The sequence below is a fragment of the Sphaeramia orbicularis genome, chromosome 16 (assembly GCF_902148855.1).
Source record: "Sphaeramia orbicularis chromosome 16, fSphaOr1.1, whole genome shotgun sequence".
NCBI classification, from domain to species: domain Eukaryota; kingdom Metazoa; phylum Chordata; class Actinopteri; order Kurtiformes; family Apogonidae; genus Sphaeramia; species Sphaeramia orbicularis.
Window position 1 is genome coordinate 2,263,527 of NC_043972.1, and position 17,096 is coordinate 2,280,622.

Here is a 17,096-nt window from a genome sequence, read left to right on the forward strand (position 1 = left end):
CACTTTTCCAGTTTGTTCATGCTATTCACATTGATTTAAAGGATAGTTGGTAGATGGAAACATTTTCATCACATAATTTTACTTCTTTTGCTCTAAAACATAGAAGAAAGTTTGGAGAGGACATTATTTCTATATTATTCTGTTATTATTTCACTGGTCCGGCCCACTGCAGATCAAATTTGGCTTAATGTGGAACTGAACTAAAATGAGTTTGGCAGCCCTGATGTAGCCATTGCAGAGAAAAGAAAAAATCTTGATTTCATTTGCTTTTTTGTTTTACTCTTGAGGTAGTGATCCTGCTCAGTCACTTCTGGGCTGGGTTTCAGATTTAAAAGTGCCTCTAATGAAATGCTTTAACATTTTATAATGCTGATGTGACCTTTACCAAACTAAGGCCACTATCAGCAATGTCAGCCTGTCCTTTTATATTCCATGACATGATTTTCTTTGAATGTCACTCGACTTCTTTTTACCTTTTATTAAAAGATTTTCAGCTCTAGGGGTTGCAGCATCAGTAAGCCCCAAATGTTTTCAAATATCTGTGATCAATACTCTGCAACTGTTTAACTGGTGTCGCTATTTAGTAACTTTGAATTGACTAGTAGTACATGTGTTTGGTGTCATCAGACTTTTTATTCATTTTATATAGAAATGAGGTTCAGAGGAATCAGTTGTGTATGATGTGTTGTTAATGACTCAGTTAATGAGTCTTCTTTATGGTTTGACGCAGGATTATGAGCTAGTCCTTGATGAATCTGTGAATTGTGTGACCTGTCTTACTTCAAAAATAAACCCAGACTAAAAAAATACTTATTGATTTTTTTTTTGAGATTAACCCATAAAGGCCCAGTGCTACTTTTGTAACAGTTCCCAAATACATTTTCTCTATATTCAACCTTTCTTAAGTGATTTGTCACCATTTACTTATTTGTTATCCAATTTTTTTTTAAGGTTTTTCAGTCTAAATCATGCATTTTTCTATATTTAATTCACTGATCATGTACACTGTAAGCCCGGAATTTGTATTTACTAAAATGCTTTAATTACAATGCACTTAAATGATTTAAGTTTTATGATGTTACTATAAAATGTTCAGTATATTCTACTAATTTGTAGACATAGTTGAAAGTACAAAAAAGTTTCAGTTGAATGGATTTAAATCACTCAGTTTCAGTCATGACCACACCTTTTTATCTTCGCATTGCATTGTGGGTATTGGGCATGTTGTTGAAAATGTGTTCTTTTTCTGTGCAGGGGTTCAGTGGGTTGTGGTGTTAGTGTTAATTTGGATTTAATGTGATTTAATTTAATTTAATTGATTTAATGTTTTTATATTTTTGTACAGCTGCACCAGGAGTCAGAGCCAGAGGAAGAACTATGGCTTTAATGTTCATCTAAAACTGTTGTTGTACAATGAAAAGCTCGATATCTTGTTAAATCAAAAGTATTTCTGGTACTGACAAATGACATTGAGCTAACTTCCATTCATGCGACAATATATTACGTTGAGAAATTTCGTAACTATTTTGGTCAGGACTAGGATTTTGAGTTTTATTATCTTAAAAAAAGTTGTTTAATCAATGATAAACTAATCTGGCTGCAAATGAGAAAATTAGTCAGTGTAAGCGAAAATGCTGAGTTGAATGGTTGGATAGTGGGGTTGATTTTACAACAGATTTAAAGTACAAATAACTTGTCTTTTAGTGTTTTCTGTTTTCTTTGTCTTTGTTTTAGTGCAAAAAATAACATTAAATTATGAAAATATTTACATTTACAAACTATCCTGTAACAATAAAATATGAATAACCTGAACAAACATGAACGATCTGAAATGTCTAAAGAAAATGAAGCACAATTTTAACAGTTTTCCACCTGTTACTAAGTGTTTACTGATTTTGTAGATCCATAATAGCCATGTATAAATGATAAGTGGAGGCAAAATATTGTTAAAATTGCACTTAATTTTCCTAAGAAATTTCAGTTTTTTCAGGTTATTCATATCTTTTTTGTTTGGATAGTTTATAAAAGTAAGTATTTTAATAATTTAATAATAAAGACAAAAATTTGCAGTTGTCATTATTTATAGGTTATTATGCTAGTATTTTACTGGTCCAGCCCACTGGAGATCAAATCAGGTTGAATGTGGAACCTGAAAGAACAGGAGTTTGAGAGCCCTGGTCTAGATGGTTTGGTTTTCTTTGGTTTGTTGTGGAGCTGTTTATTTGTTTGTTGTTTCTGTTTTTTGGGTTTATTTTTTTTTTCTGTTGTTGTTGTTGGTCTTCTTCTTCTTCTTCTTCTTCTTCTTCTTCTTCTTCTTCTTCTTCTTCTTCTTCTTCTTCTTCTTCTTCTTCTTCTTCTTCTTCTTCTTCTTCTTCTTCTTCTTCTTCTTCTTCTTCTTCTTCTTCTTCTTCTTCTTCTTCTTCTTCTTCTTGTTGTTGTTGTTGTTGTTGTTGTTGTTGTTGTTGTTACTGTAATTGTTTTGCATTGTGTGCTTGTTGTTGAATTTGGGTTTTCGTGTTGTTATGTTGAATGCATGCATGTTGGTTGAACGAGTTGTGGGAAATTGTGGTGCTTTTTTTCCGTTATTAATGACCCCAGGAAGAGGAGCTGGTGTGGTGGGCAGCAGCTAATGGGGATCAAACTAATAAACTAATAAACTAAACAACATTGTATTTAGGGTATGTTTTAGTCTTCTCTAAATGTCATGTCAGCGCTTCCATTAGCATCCTGACATTACCATTCTGCTGAACACCTCCTACATACATATCTTTGGACCTCATAGTGGTTTTAATGTGTTATTCGTGAAGAATGTTTAAAAAATCAATCCTCTTGTCCCTGCAGAAACAGCACAGTGCTCAACTCCAAGGTTCTGTCGGTGACCATCAAACCAACCCCCGCTTCCATCTACGCTCCTGTTGTAGTCGAGTTCTCCCACTTGTACAACGTGAGTGATGTTCTCGTAATTATTTGTCTCGATCGACAGCTGTGGAGGTATAACGTTTTCAGTTTTTATTCATTTTGTGTCTTCTTTGCTCTCTAATTTAGGGCACAACCAACCAGACCTGTATCTCGTGGGATGAAAGTGACAGGTAAGATCCTTCATTGTGTTTACAAGTCTGTTAAAATGAGCAGAAATAGATCCAAACACACAGACTTATTTTGGAGTCATGAATGCACCAACACCCACATGGTAGAGTGCACAATTAGATTTAATAAAGGCTGTTTTTTTTATAGTTAAAAGCACTAATTTTACAGGTAATTGCCCTCTTTGGCTTTGAAGAAGCTTTCTCAAATGTGAGAAAATAATCCTGATGGTGTCATCAAAGGTATCCCAGGGTGCATTTGGAGATTACAGCACTCAAAAAACCTGCATTACATATTGTGGCTGTTGCATTTTAAGACCTTTCAGCACTGATCAAGCAGGAAAATACGGACAAAGAATATTTTAAGACTAATGTACGTTTAAGATTAGGTTTGACCTGTAGTGGGAATCCAGCGACAGCAAATTTCAGCTTCTGATTTGATATGATGTTTATCTTCCTCTTGTGTATCCACCAACTTCATGCAAGTGCCGTAAAAGCATCCTTTTAATGCTGTCTGCAGACTTACATAACTACCTGTTCTTCCATCTGTCCAGCACTTCAGTCCAGGGAAAGACACCGCAGGAAACTGATGAGCACTTTCTCATGAAAATCACATTAAATTTTAATCTTTCTGAGTAGATGAATAAAAAAAAAAGGTCAAGTGACCACACATTCAGTCTTTGTAGGATTATCTTACTCAAAGTTGAAGAGAGTATTTCAACATCTATCCCACTGGGATCAAATATACCAAGTGTACTCATACTTCTTTTGTTGAACCTCTTTATTAATCCTGACCTTAAGACCTGTTGCGTTCAATGATTTAATGATATCCTGTAAATGTAAAAAAAAAAAAAAAGTGTTAGAAAAATGTAATAAGATCCAAAACATAACAATTTTTTGACCAGCAATGTAAAAACAACATGTCTTGAGTGATTCTCTATATCATATCTTATTTATTTTTCCCTTTTCCTCCAAAATCTATGCATTCATTTTTAACCCATAAAGACCCAGTGCTACTTTTGTGTCAGTTCCCAAATGAATTTTCTCTTTATTTAACATTTCTTAAGTGATTTATCACCATTTATTACAATATTATCCTCTGTATTTTGCATTTTTCACTGTAAATCATGTATTTTCCTACCTTTATAATTTTCTTAGTTTAATTTAGGTGTTCATGAAAACTCAATAAATTCAAAGGTTATTACATTAAAACAGAGAAAACTGAAGAAAAAGGGACTTTTTCAATAAAATCCATCAATAACTGAACATAAACCCACTGTCATTGATCCAACTCCACGGCTTTTACTGGCGAATCAGTGTAGAAGATGACAGTGTTTCCATGGTAACTACAGAGCCTCTGAACACCCAAATGGGTCATATCTGATGACCATGAAAAGATGATAAACTGTATTTTACACCATTTATTTACATGTATCGATAGGATTAGTGCACAGGTGTCAAACATGCGTCCTGGGGGCCAAATCCAGCCCACCAAAGGGTCCAGTCCGGCCCTGGGGATGAATTTATGAAATGCAATCAATTTTATGCAATCAGTTCAATCTCAAGTGAGCGGGACCAGTCACATACTATCATAATAACATATAAATAATGACAACTCCAAATTTTTCTCTTCGTAAATGTAAATATTTTCATGTATTTACTCTAAAACAAAGTATAATTTCACAAAAAATGTGAATAACCTGAACAAATAGGAACAAACTGAAATGTGTGAAGAGAAGTAAGTACAATTTTAACAAGATTCTGCTGTTGTACATGTTTTGTGTGTTTGTAGATCCACTGTGATCTGTAAGTTCTAATGTACATGTGTAAAGGATAAACTGAGGCATAATGTTGAAAAAAATTACACTTATTTTTTTCAGTTTGTTCATGTTATTCACATTTTTAGAAAGGGTAAATTGCAGATGTAAACCTTTTCATGATGTAAATTTACTTTTTTCTCTCTAAAACATAGAGAAAATTTTGGAGTTGACATTATTTATATATTATTCTGTTATTTTACTGGTTCTATCCACTGCAGATCAAATTTAGCTGAATGTGGAACTGAACTAAAATGACTTTGACAGCCCTGGATTGGTGGATCAACAGATATTAAACAGTTTAGATCAGTTTACATGGTTTTGGTCACTGGTGGATGTTTGGGTCTTTATGGGTCAATAGCTAATGCAGTGTTTTAACTTGAACACTGCATTATATGTTTTTTTTTTTTTTTTTTTAACTTTTATTGAAGAAAACAAAATAAAAAAAAAAAAAAAAAAAAAAAACAATGTTCAAAGTAGCAACGTTTGTCCTGAGATTGGGCCCAAGATTACAAAATAAAATATTTGGTTACAATAAAGAAAAGGAGAGAAAGAAAAAAAACAAACAATCCAGGCTTAAATATCCATTCCAATAAGACTGAATAAATACATGTATTTTCTGATTATAACATGTGCCTAATTCTTTTATAATTATGCTCATTTAATATCTAATTTAAATCTAATACTTAACAAACTTGTAATAAACATGTCATGTAACCCAACACTTCATCCCCAAATCCGATCAAACTATTTGTTACATGAACCTGCAGAAACTGATGCTCTGACATTACCTACTATACCTTTCCAAGTGTTCATATCCTACAGGGAGAAAACTTCAAGGCAGTGTGTAGTGCGTACAGCTCAGAAGCATATCTGACCTGGTTTTCTTATATGCGGTGGTCTCACAACAAAACAGTCCATCGCCCACTCAATGAAACCAGGATTTTGTTTCATTTCCCTGAATATCTTCCTGTGTGCATATGGCTGTGTCATAAAAGTCACTCTTTCATTTCAGGTCCAGTGTATTAATATTCTGAGTCTTAAAATGCAATAGGTTGACCTCTGGACTGAAAACAAACACAATATGAAAATATCTTTAATCTGTTTTATATTATAAATGTTAGGAGAACCTGGAAATATAATCAAGTATTACATTATCAGCAAAAATTTAATTGTATAATATTATCTGTCAATACATTATATTGTTGTGTTTTATTACATTTTTAATCAAGCCAATTAGTATCACTTTATTAGTTCTACTTGGTCTTTAAATTATTTTTTCTCCAGTAAATATGTTATTGTTAGTAGCAGAGCAAGAAAACTTTACTTTTATGATGCATTTCTTGAGCGAAATAGACAAAGAAAATAAAAACAAAATTACTGAGCAAAAAGAGAGTTAAATATGAATAAAATGAAATAAAAGTATACTGCTTTAAAATTACCTTGCAACACAAACAGACAAATAAGAAGAGAAGTGTCTTAAAAGACAACCCGAGACAATAAATACTATGACTGTGGTCTGTTATCCTTCTACAATTACTTTGTTTTAAGATGGCTGCGTAAAAACAAAAACATCTAATTTTAAGATAAGATATTCCTTTATTAGTCCCATAAGGGGAAATTTCAAATGTAAAGCAGCAAGAAAGGAGTACAACAAAGCACTGAAGAGCAAAAAAGAGTACAATCAAAAATAAATACAAATCTGAAAAAGCTATAGATACTATTTACAGCTGTGCACATGCTGAACGTCCACAGATTGGAGAAGGGAGATACTCATACAAACACCTGTATACACATATCTACACACATAACTGTATATATAGACACTGTACAGATTATACATATGAGTATGGTTTATTGCACAGATTATTTGGAGCAGTTTCTGTTGTGACACCTCAGAGCTGTAGGAGGGAAAGACCTGCAATACCCCTCCTTCACACACTTTAGGTGTAACATCCTGTCACTAATGGAGCTTTACTGATTAATGCAAGTGAATAACAAGTTTGAAAACAGTGCCATCTTGAGTTTTAAACATTTACTCTGTGATATTTAGTGATATCTAGTGGTGAAGTGAATACATCCACCACCCTGACCTACAGCGGCCACAAAAACATGAAAGGGTCCAATGTTTGGTTCGTCTCTAGTCGCTTTTCCTTTGATCCTCAAATTGCACAAATATGATTTGCACCCAAAAATGTACCAAATGGAAAAAACGACAATTTCAGCAAAACACTCGTTTTTCAATTAGAAGTTTTTGCGCTGGCATAGAGGTGTTTTTTTAGGTGTATCTCAAGTGGTATATCACACAAAACTACGATGGAAAGACCTTTTTCCACAACTAGAGTCACGTTAACAAAAAACCCCGATGTTGATGGACATTACAACAAGTGAAGAAGAAGAGTTTTAAAAGAAACATGGTGCGGCATGTGTGGACACACCAGGAAATGAATTATTTTTTAATTTAGTATGAGATAGAGGGGTAATATATAATAATAATGAAAATATCTGTAGATCAACACAATATTTATGTTCATCGTCGTGTTTATGGAATGACCTCTTGTGTCATCTCGCGATAATAAATAAACAAATTGTACTTGTGATTTAATGGAAAAAAAAAAAAAACATACGCATTTTTGTTTTTTTGACATTTTGTAAATATCAGTGAAGTTTTCTGCAGATGTCCAATGGAAAAGAGACTAATGTTAAGTATGAAAAACGTTAGGTGGAAGTGACAGGGATGGTTATGGAGGCCCAGCAGACTTTGTGGACTTCAACAAAGGACACCAGGGTTCATGTTCTGTCTCTGTCTCTTTATCTCTTGAACCCAAATCCTGTTCGTCTTCCACTGAAACCCATTAAACCATTCTGCTGTCTAGACATCTCTCAGACGATCCATTGTCAAAATGTGACTCCCAGACCAAACATTCTTATGTGACAACCTTGGAGAGATAATGTGCAGGATTTTTCACTAATAAAACCATAATTATTCTGATTATTTTCTGTTTCTCCAGAATCTCTCCTAAATGGTGTACGCTGGACCTTTAACGACCCCCCCCCCCCCCCCCCCCCCCCCCCCCCCCGACCACCACCAAAAAAAAAAAAAATCCTATTCACTCTAAGGCTGTAACTTTACTATTAAATTCAGTCTTTGTCTAAATGTAATGAAGTCTTGGTCCCCATCCGTTCTACCTGAAATGAATATCACATGACTATTCATGCGTTCAAGGTCAGCCTGTCACTGAAAGTAACACTTGTGCTGGAGGTGGTAATTGCAATCAGTCAGTGAAGGACGCACAGTAGCTGATCAGACCCAGTAATCCAAATCTTCACCACTGTTTTTATCAGTCTCCATGCAGACTAAATGCAATCCTGGAGCTTACAACCTAGAAAAGGCTCAGAAGGGTAAAATATTTAAAGTTATGTAAATATAAAATTGCATCGTAGTGAGAGCGTAGCCTTGTTTTTGTGTTGGTTTGAACTCTGGATTCCATTAAAGGTGGGGTGTGAGATGTTTTCCTTTAGCATTTTTTACTATATTGCTTAAAATCCCCTTCATACCCTGATTACAACCAGTTAATTAAATGTAAACAAATACAATAAAACAACTGTTAGAAGGTCATAAAACCACTCATATTCACTATTTACAGCTTAAAAAATTCTATAAAATCTCTCTGAATCATTTTGTAGTGTTATAAAGACCAACATGCTTCTTGACTTCACTGAGGCACAGGATTGGCCCCATATTTAATGTGTGTGGAAATTACCAAAAATAGTCACTTGTTAAAGGTAGGGTAGGAGATGTTTTCCCAGAGCATTTTTTACTATATTACTTCAAATCCCTTTCACACCCCAGTTGCAACCAATTCATTAAATGCTTTAACACAAAAATTAAAAAAAAATGGAGTCACCTGTGGAACGGACAGGACTGAAAAAACACCATCCAGTTGTTTTGAGCGCCTGTTGAGCCGCATTATGTCATAAATTCCCATTATGTAATAAAAGTTCAAAATGTAATAAGAATGTCACGTCATCTTGTAATAAAGCCGCATTATGTAATAAACTGACGCATTTTGTAATAAACTACCTCAATGCATTATGTAGTAAATTTTTTCACATTATGTAGTAAGTTATTACAATTTGAGAAATTTATTACAAAATGCACTGGACACATTTTTCTTTTCAGGAAAATGTAATGTGCTAAATTAATCTTTAAACTGTGTGGTTAAAGTTCTGATTCCATCACCTGTAGCTCCTGTGACTAATTCCTTCTAAATTGCTCTGAAATTATATTAATTTGGATTGTTATTACATAATGAACCATGTTATTACATTTTTTTTAAATAACAATGTGTCAGATGTATTTTGTAATACATTTCTCAAATTGTAATAACTTACTACATAATGTGAAAAAATTTACTACATAATGCGTTGATGTAGTTGATTTCAGAATGCGCCAGTTTATTACATAATGCGGCTTTATTACAAGATGACGTCACATTCTTATTACATTTTGAACTTTTATTACATAATGGGAATTTATTACCTCCGCCAAGGAGGTTATGTTTTTTCCAGGGTTTGTTTGTTTGTCTGTTTGTCTGTCCGTTAGTGTGCAACATAACTCAAAAAGTTATGGACAGATTTTGATGAAATTTTCAGGGTTTGTTGGAAATGGGATAAGGAAGAAATGATTAACTTTTGGGGGTGATCCGGAAGAAATCCTGGAGTCTGGATCACTTTGAAATTTTCATTAACATTGTGGTAAATGGGGCCAAAATTTTCGTTTCCCAATATCTCGCTTAATTATTGACCAAAACTCATGAAATTTAACTCAGGAATTGACAATGGGGTCCTCTATCACATTTCAAAGGCTGATCCGGATCTGATCCAGAAGGCGGATTTGATCTCAATTTATATAAAAAATGGGGGTGCCCTTACTTTTTGGCCTACTGTGCCTTTAATATTAAAGGTAGAAATTTCTGACAAGCGCCATCGTGTAGCTCAGTCAGTTCCGCGTCGGGAGTATGCCACCGGATTTCATGTAGCTTTAATACTTAAGGAGCTAGATCCAGAAGAAAACCGCCATTACGAGAAATGTGATTTTCGTGAATAACTACTGAACTAATAAGGATATAATTATGAATCCAGTTTCTAATGGTATGTTTTCATGGTCAAGGAATCTTAAAATATAGGTAAAATAAATATGGGACTAATATTTATGGTGGAAATCACAATATGGGGGAATTGTGCAAATCTCATGCAATTTGACTCAGGGATTTACAATGGGGTGTTCTGTCAAATGGCAAAGACTGATCCGGATCTTTCAAAAAGTTATGGACAGATTTGGATGAAAATTTCAGGAAATATTGACACTGGCACAAGGAACAAATGATTAAATTTTGGTGGTGATCGGGGGGGGGGCACTGATCTGCCTTGGCGGAGGTCTGCGCTCTCAGAGTGCTTTTCTAGTTACATAATGCGGCTCAACAGTCCATTCTGTAATAAACTACGTCAACACATTATGTAGTACATTTTTTTACACCAAAAAAACAAAGAAGATTTGGGGTTGTCATTATTTATAGGTTATTCTGATAATATTTTACTGGTTCTGACCCACTTGAAATCTAATCGGACTGTATGTGTCTGTATGTGGAACCTGAATTAATAGGATTTTGACTCCACTGATTGTTTCTATCTTCAGTGTAATTTTTGCATTTCACAAATTCATCCCACGGGCCAGATTGGACCCTTTGGCGGGCCAGATTTGGCCCCCGGGCCGCATGTTTGACACCTGTGCTCTAAGATCTCATACCCCACCTTTAACTGGTCAATAAATATTGCAGTAAGTGAGTAAGAGTAAAGACTGCAGCCTTTTGAGGATCCAGGCTTCATTTTCAAGCCAAAAATGATCAGCAAATACCGACTGAGCTTTAAATTTCCCACAGACAACCAGTCAAGACGCCTCCTACAAAACAGTGCTGACTCTTCTGGTCCAGATCCCACTCATAATTATTCCAATATAGCAGTAAACTCATATACGGTCCACAGAGAACCAGAGGGGGCTCTAAGTGGTTGCTTTACAGACATTGGTTTTCCCTGTGCAGCCCTCAGAGCCACAGTGTTTTTAATCTTGACAAAGTCAGTGTGCCGTTCCCCAGTGAAAGGTGCTGAGTGTGTTGGACAGCCCGGCAGCTCTTGTCTGGGACGACGCTAACCCCGCACTATCACTGCTACGACACTGATGCAGCATGTGGAAAATTAAAAGTGTCGCTCACAGCTTTCCAACCCCTCTGAGCCCACGCAAGACACATCAACATAGAGAGCAGTTCACTAAGAGACGGAGAAGCAGAGTAGCAAGGATAGAAAAAAAAGGAAAAGAGCGGCTGAAATGTGCTTAGAGGTCTTATTGTGTCTTTGTGCATAAGAAATCAGTCTGAGTGAATCCCCAAAGGAACTTAGTGTTGGTAAATGCAAATTCTGCAAATGTACAGGATTTCAGTTCTGTTCAACATGTTGATGCTCATATGAACTATGTTTTCAGCTCCAAAATGAACCATTTCAGCACAATTAATGCTATATTTTCATGTCACAAATGGACAAGTTCTATTTGAACTGAATTGAGCTGAAAAACAAATCTTCTCTTCTTTTGGATTCCCCAGTTTTTCTTCCCAGATTCTCTCCTCCATATCACATGTTTTATTTGTACAGGTTCAGTCTGGAGTATGGTGCTGATCCATCCTGCTTCTGTTCCACCAATACATACATGAAGAATGGCACACAGCACTGTTTACATCAACACTTTTACAACAAGAAGCATTTTTATACAGAAAGAACAATTCTAGATTGTTCTTTCCTCTTTAGTCTGATGATAAACTATCCAATAAATAGAATAGAATAGAATAGAATAGAATAGAATAGAATAGAATAGAATAGAATGTCTTTATTGTCATTGCACAGGTACAACGAAATTAAAAAGTGCAATCGTCCTAGGTGCCATAAAAAAGTATAAATAATGTATATAAAAGAGTATAAAAACTAAAATATAAAAAGAAAACCCTGATGGCATAAATATCTAAAAAGCAGCATAAAAAAAGAGTGTTACTAGAAGTATAAAAGACACATAAAACATCATTACTCTGGACAACATTCAGCATTCCACACAATTAATTAATGTCCAGCAGTATTCAGTGCAATTATGGCCCTGGGATAAAAACTGTTTTTCAGACGGTTTGTGCGGGACTATAGTGATCAGGGATCATTAGTGTAAACGCTGACATGGCTGCAGAGCATCAGTATGATGGGATCCACAACAACCATGTCACATCCGTCCACTGACACATTTAGTGTTTTTGTGTCAGCTGGGATTGTTTTAGATCCACAATACCAACATTTATGAAGAAGAGCACAATTAGCAATAGGAAGTCTATAAGTTTATTCCTAATAAAGTACTGGGACTGACCAGAGCATCATGGGTAATGTCACGTCCGTCCACCAGCAAAAGTTTTCACATCCACGTGCTATTCCAAATCCAATATTTATGAAAATAGAGCTTCCACTGTCAGAGAATATCAGTAGTCTGTGCACCAAGGTTCTAATAGTTTCAGATTTTTCATTATAGTTTAGTTTTATTTAGTTTTGATTTTTTTTTTCTCGAATTCAGTTCGTTTTAATTATTTTTTAGAGCAGGTTTGCTAGTTTTTATTAGTTGTCATTTTTTTCCTGGATGCTTAGTTTTAGTTTAGTTTAGTTTAGTTTAGTTTAGTATTAGTTTCAGTTTTTTCATATATTTTTATCTTCCTCACCATCCTACTCAAAGAAATAAGTGAGGTGACCCTGGACACTTTATTTGGGGGCGGGGTTAGAGTGGCTCTGACTGAGCAGAGACACAAACATATGGACAATACCATGGATAAATTCCCTATAGCAGGTTGGAGGGGGTAATGCAGATGGGGGTGCGATCTATACACAACTTCACTTACGTGAAAACGATACTGAAACTTTCCATACTTTCCTGAAAGTGTTATTTATTTTGTCGGGGTCATGGCTAATATTTCCTGCTGGATCTTTAACGGAATAAATAGTTGTTTTCTCTTTATTTGTTTTTAGTTGATTCGCCAAAAATTTCCCAGATTTGTTACTATGTTCAAAGTTCTCCAAGCGAAGCCTTTGCACCAAGAATTGCGTTTTCTTATTTATTATTTCATCCAGTTCCAGTTTAGCTTTCCTTTTATTGTTTAGCGTGTGCTCATCTGGCGTGGCAGAGTAGGCCTCCTCTAATGATTTAATTTTACCGCTTAGCTCCAGTATTTTTGAGGTCTCTTTCCTCTTTCCATACTTTCATCGTTGGCCTCCTGACTTCTACACCTCTGTTCTACCGCTGACCTTAGATGAAATTCTCACATGTTCTATCCTATATCAACATTGACAAAGACGAAAACTAAGGGAATTTTATACATAATTTTAATACGTTTTAGTTAGTTTTGTAAACACACAATACATTTTGAGTTAGTTATTGTTTTTTTCTTTGAGTTTTTATTTATTTCAGTTAACGAAAATATTTTGTCAATTTTAGTTTTCGTCATTTCGTTCGTTTTCGTTAACGATTGTAACCTTGCTGTGCACAAATGGATTAGCATTATTTCAACACACCTCTATGCATTTATGACAACTGTTTTTGTTTTTTTTGGGACAAAAATGGACACTCATTTGACCCCCTAAGGAAATTTTAGCCGAGAGAAAAAATGTTGAATTTCAATTTTGCTGCTTCTGTGACCAGATTTAAAGCGCTGCTCATTTGCTCTTCCTTCTTAAGTGCCCTATTTATTTAAGACGAGGAAATCGTGCGTGCATGTTAGCGTGTGAGCACTGAGGGAATGAGAGCAACGCCGGCGAAGAAAGAGGAGAGCGTTCTGCAGCCTTATTGCAAATGCAGGTTTGGACATTTGCATTTAGATGGGTGCGTACACTTGTGTTACGGAGACGAAAACCAGAACATTCATCGCCGCAGTCAAGGGATTAAAAGAAGTTTGGGTTGGCACATATAGACCTGGAGCAAGAACCACAATGAACCACACAGACACTGAGGTGATTTGGATAATACAAAAAGGAAGACGCATAGAAATGACCAACATCAAGGAAAGCAGGGAAACATGTCCGTGTGTTCTGCTTATGTAACGCTTTCCCTTAATTTTCCTGTTGTTTTTAAAAATTTCCACACAAGCCCTTTGAGCTTTTCTGTTTATTCTGTTCGTTTTTTTTCCCTTTAACCATCATTTCCAACTGAAAAGGTCTGAATGAACGCAACAAAGCAGGCATAGAAGTACTGTATGTTTAATTTGCAGTAATCTGAGCAGTTTTGTTGGAAATATATCAACTATTAACCTCAATTAAACCTCAATTAACATCAGGTTTGAGCCTTTTCAACAGGTTTTTAGCTGAGCTTACCTCAGAGTCACAATGTAATGATGACTTTAGCTGTGCTGATGTGTTTTTAGATATAGGGATTGCGTTGTTTAGTTTTGATACTAACTATGTGGTACATCTTTTTGTCTTTTAATGTCTTGGAACCACTGTGGAAATACGTGTTGTTGTTGTTGTTGTTTTTTTGTCTCATAATCCATCAAATCAGTCAGTCACACATACTTGGAAAGAAAAGCACAGATGTTTTAGTATGATCTCGCTTAAAAACAAACAATAAACTCACACATGCAAACACTTGTTAATTCAGTGATGGTCAAGCCAAAGAAATTATTTTCATTATCAATGTTACAAGTAAGAAACACAAAACTGGACAATAAAAATACTTCAACTCAGGCAAATACTCGGGCACTGCTGCCTTTCAAAGTGATCTAGTGCAGGTCGGATAGAGCCGATCACAACCTTTTCTCTGTTATGTCCTGGGTTGGTTGTTGTTTGATACACTGTTAGAGTTCCATCTTTTTTAATTTTTAATTTTATTTTATTTTATTGCGAACATACAAAGAAACAAAACAAAACAAAGCAAAATAAGACAAAAACAAAATAACATTTAAATGAACAGAATCTATCTTCAAGTACATGCAAGTCTGAATTTTGCATGGTCGAAAAGGAGTAGGAAGACGTATAAACTTATTAAATACTACCCCTCAAGTGCTTTTACACCTTTATCACTAACTTAATACAAGAATCAAACAATATACCTCTGAAAGATTTTGTAGACATCAGCTAAAAAAGCCATAACAAAATGTTGGCTGCAGAAAGAAACACCCCCAATGCTACGTAAAACAAAAATGTTTTTACAATTCTAGTTTTCATCATTTCATTAGTTTTCATTAACAATAATAACCTTGCTCCCAAAGCATGATTTTTTTAAACTGTAACTCTGAAAGAAAGTTTATTTATTTGTGTTTTATGGGGTTTTTTTGTAGTTTTTAAACTTATATAGAAATCTAATCCATTATGTGAAACACTTTTATCATTATTATTTTTTTATCAAAACAGCTCCACAGTTGAACTTTTTACAGCAGAGCTGAGTTCTGCTGATGCTTCCACTGATGGTCATTATTGTATTTTAGTGCTATTTTGTTGAAAAAGTGTTTCCTGCCGCTTTGTAAAGAAGAAACCTGTTACCAAGTACAACACCGAGGCTCAGTGATTTATTTTTAATCACTTCCAGATAACCGTTGAGCTTTTACAGCACAGATAAATAAGGTAAATCCAGTTAGGGATACAGCTGAACACATCTACGCTGGCGTGGCACAGGCTATTACAGTGACACTAACATTAATTAAAGTCAATACGAGAACACAGGCATGACAGACAACATAGTAGCAACAGTAGGAAAACACATCAAGGACAAAGACACTAATCTCATGGTGTTTGGAGAGGGGGTTGAGGATAGGTGTGAGACATGTTCTATGCAAAATTAAAAGCCATCTTGGACAGCAGCTATGATTAATGACTTAATATTTGGGAAAGAAATTGAAATCGGAGGAGGCGTCCTTGCCATGTTGATAAGAGCTGTGAAGAATCTCGAGTCTTCTTCAGTCTCCTGAAATCAATAACGGGAACATGAGCAGCTTCTTTCTGTCTTCTTCTCTGACATGTATTACATTGCGTACTATAAATAAGCTGCAGAACCATATGCGATTGTGTCGTCCTTATCCGTTATTCTCGTAAACACCTTACACTTGCATACGGTGGTGAATTCCTGGCATCGTAACGGGCTGAAAGCGTCCTTCAGTCCCAGTGAAAGGGCCGACCCTCACCTCATCACTGCTGGAAGGGATAGAAACAAACGATTAAAATGCTAGAAAAAAGGTTTAATATTACCCCCTCGAACAAAATATGACAGCGTTTAAAGATACATTGACAATTTCACCAATGAATCACCACCTGTTAAACTACATATTGAGGCATATTCAAGAGATAAGGGTCAAACCACAGGAGGAACGACTGGAATAAGACAGGCTTTAAGACATTACAGGAGAGCATACGTGTTTAATGGTTCAAGTGTAGATTTTTTTTTTTTTTTTTTCATGTGGCCGTGTTAGATATTCTCCCTGCAGTAAATGGCATTTGGCTGACAGGCTGAGAAAGCTACCAACACAGAACGCTAAAGGATGTAGTGCTGCGAATGGAGGGTAGCAGCCAAACATATTTTCACCTAAAAATATCAGCGTCACATAGTATTTTCCCCGTTTAACTTTGACATCAGACGACACTCTGCAACAGGGAGTTTAAGCCATTAAACTCTGTTCAAAGCTCACACACTCCTTTGTCAAAAACATACATTTTAGCTCTTAGAACACTGCCTTGTGGGTGTAACTTTGATGCGTCTGTAACACATTACTTGGGATCTGAGCTAACTCTGTAAAGCATCAGAGTGGGGAAATACTCCAGTCTGCTTCTTCATACACTCTCAAAAACAGAGGTACCAGCTTGTACTTAAAAGGGTACAAATGCTTGTCGCTGGGGGTGTACTTTTTAAAGAGACATTTCTGTACCCTTTGGAAATGGTCCATTTTTGTACCTTAAGTATTTTACATTGAAAGAAAACTCTCGTATAGTTGATAATGCCATGATGTTGAACCCTTTCATGCATGAATTATGAGAACCTTAGTCAAGATTTTTTTTTCTGGAGTGTTTTTATACCTCCTTTGGCATAAAAAAAAATTCCGATCAAGTTTTTTTTTTTTTTTTTTCATGGAGTTACAAAAAT

General features: G+C 35.3%; 1 protein-coding gene across 4 annotated transcripts in view; it reads left to right on the top strand.

Moving 5' to 3' along the window:
* The window catches only part of adgrb1a (adhesion G protein-coupled receptor B1a), a 298,620-nt gene that overhangs the window by 186,225 nt on the left and 95,299 nt on the right, over positions 1-17,096 (top strand). For all 4 annotated transcript variants that reach the window (XM_030157687.1, XM_030157689.1, XM_030157686.1 and 1 more), the window contains 2 exons: positions 2,842-2,944; positions 3,046-3,089. In XM_030157687.1, coding sequence (XP_030013547.1) covers positions 2,842-2,944; positions 3,046-3,089 — 147 coding nt within the window. The remainder of the gene's footprint in view (positions 1-2,841; positions 2,945-3,045; positions 3,090-17,096) is intronic.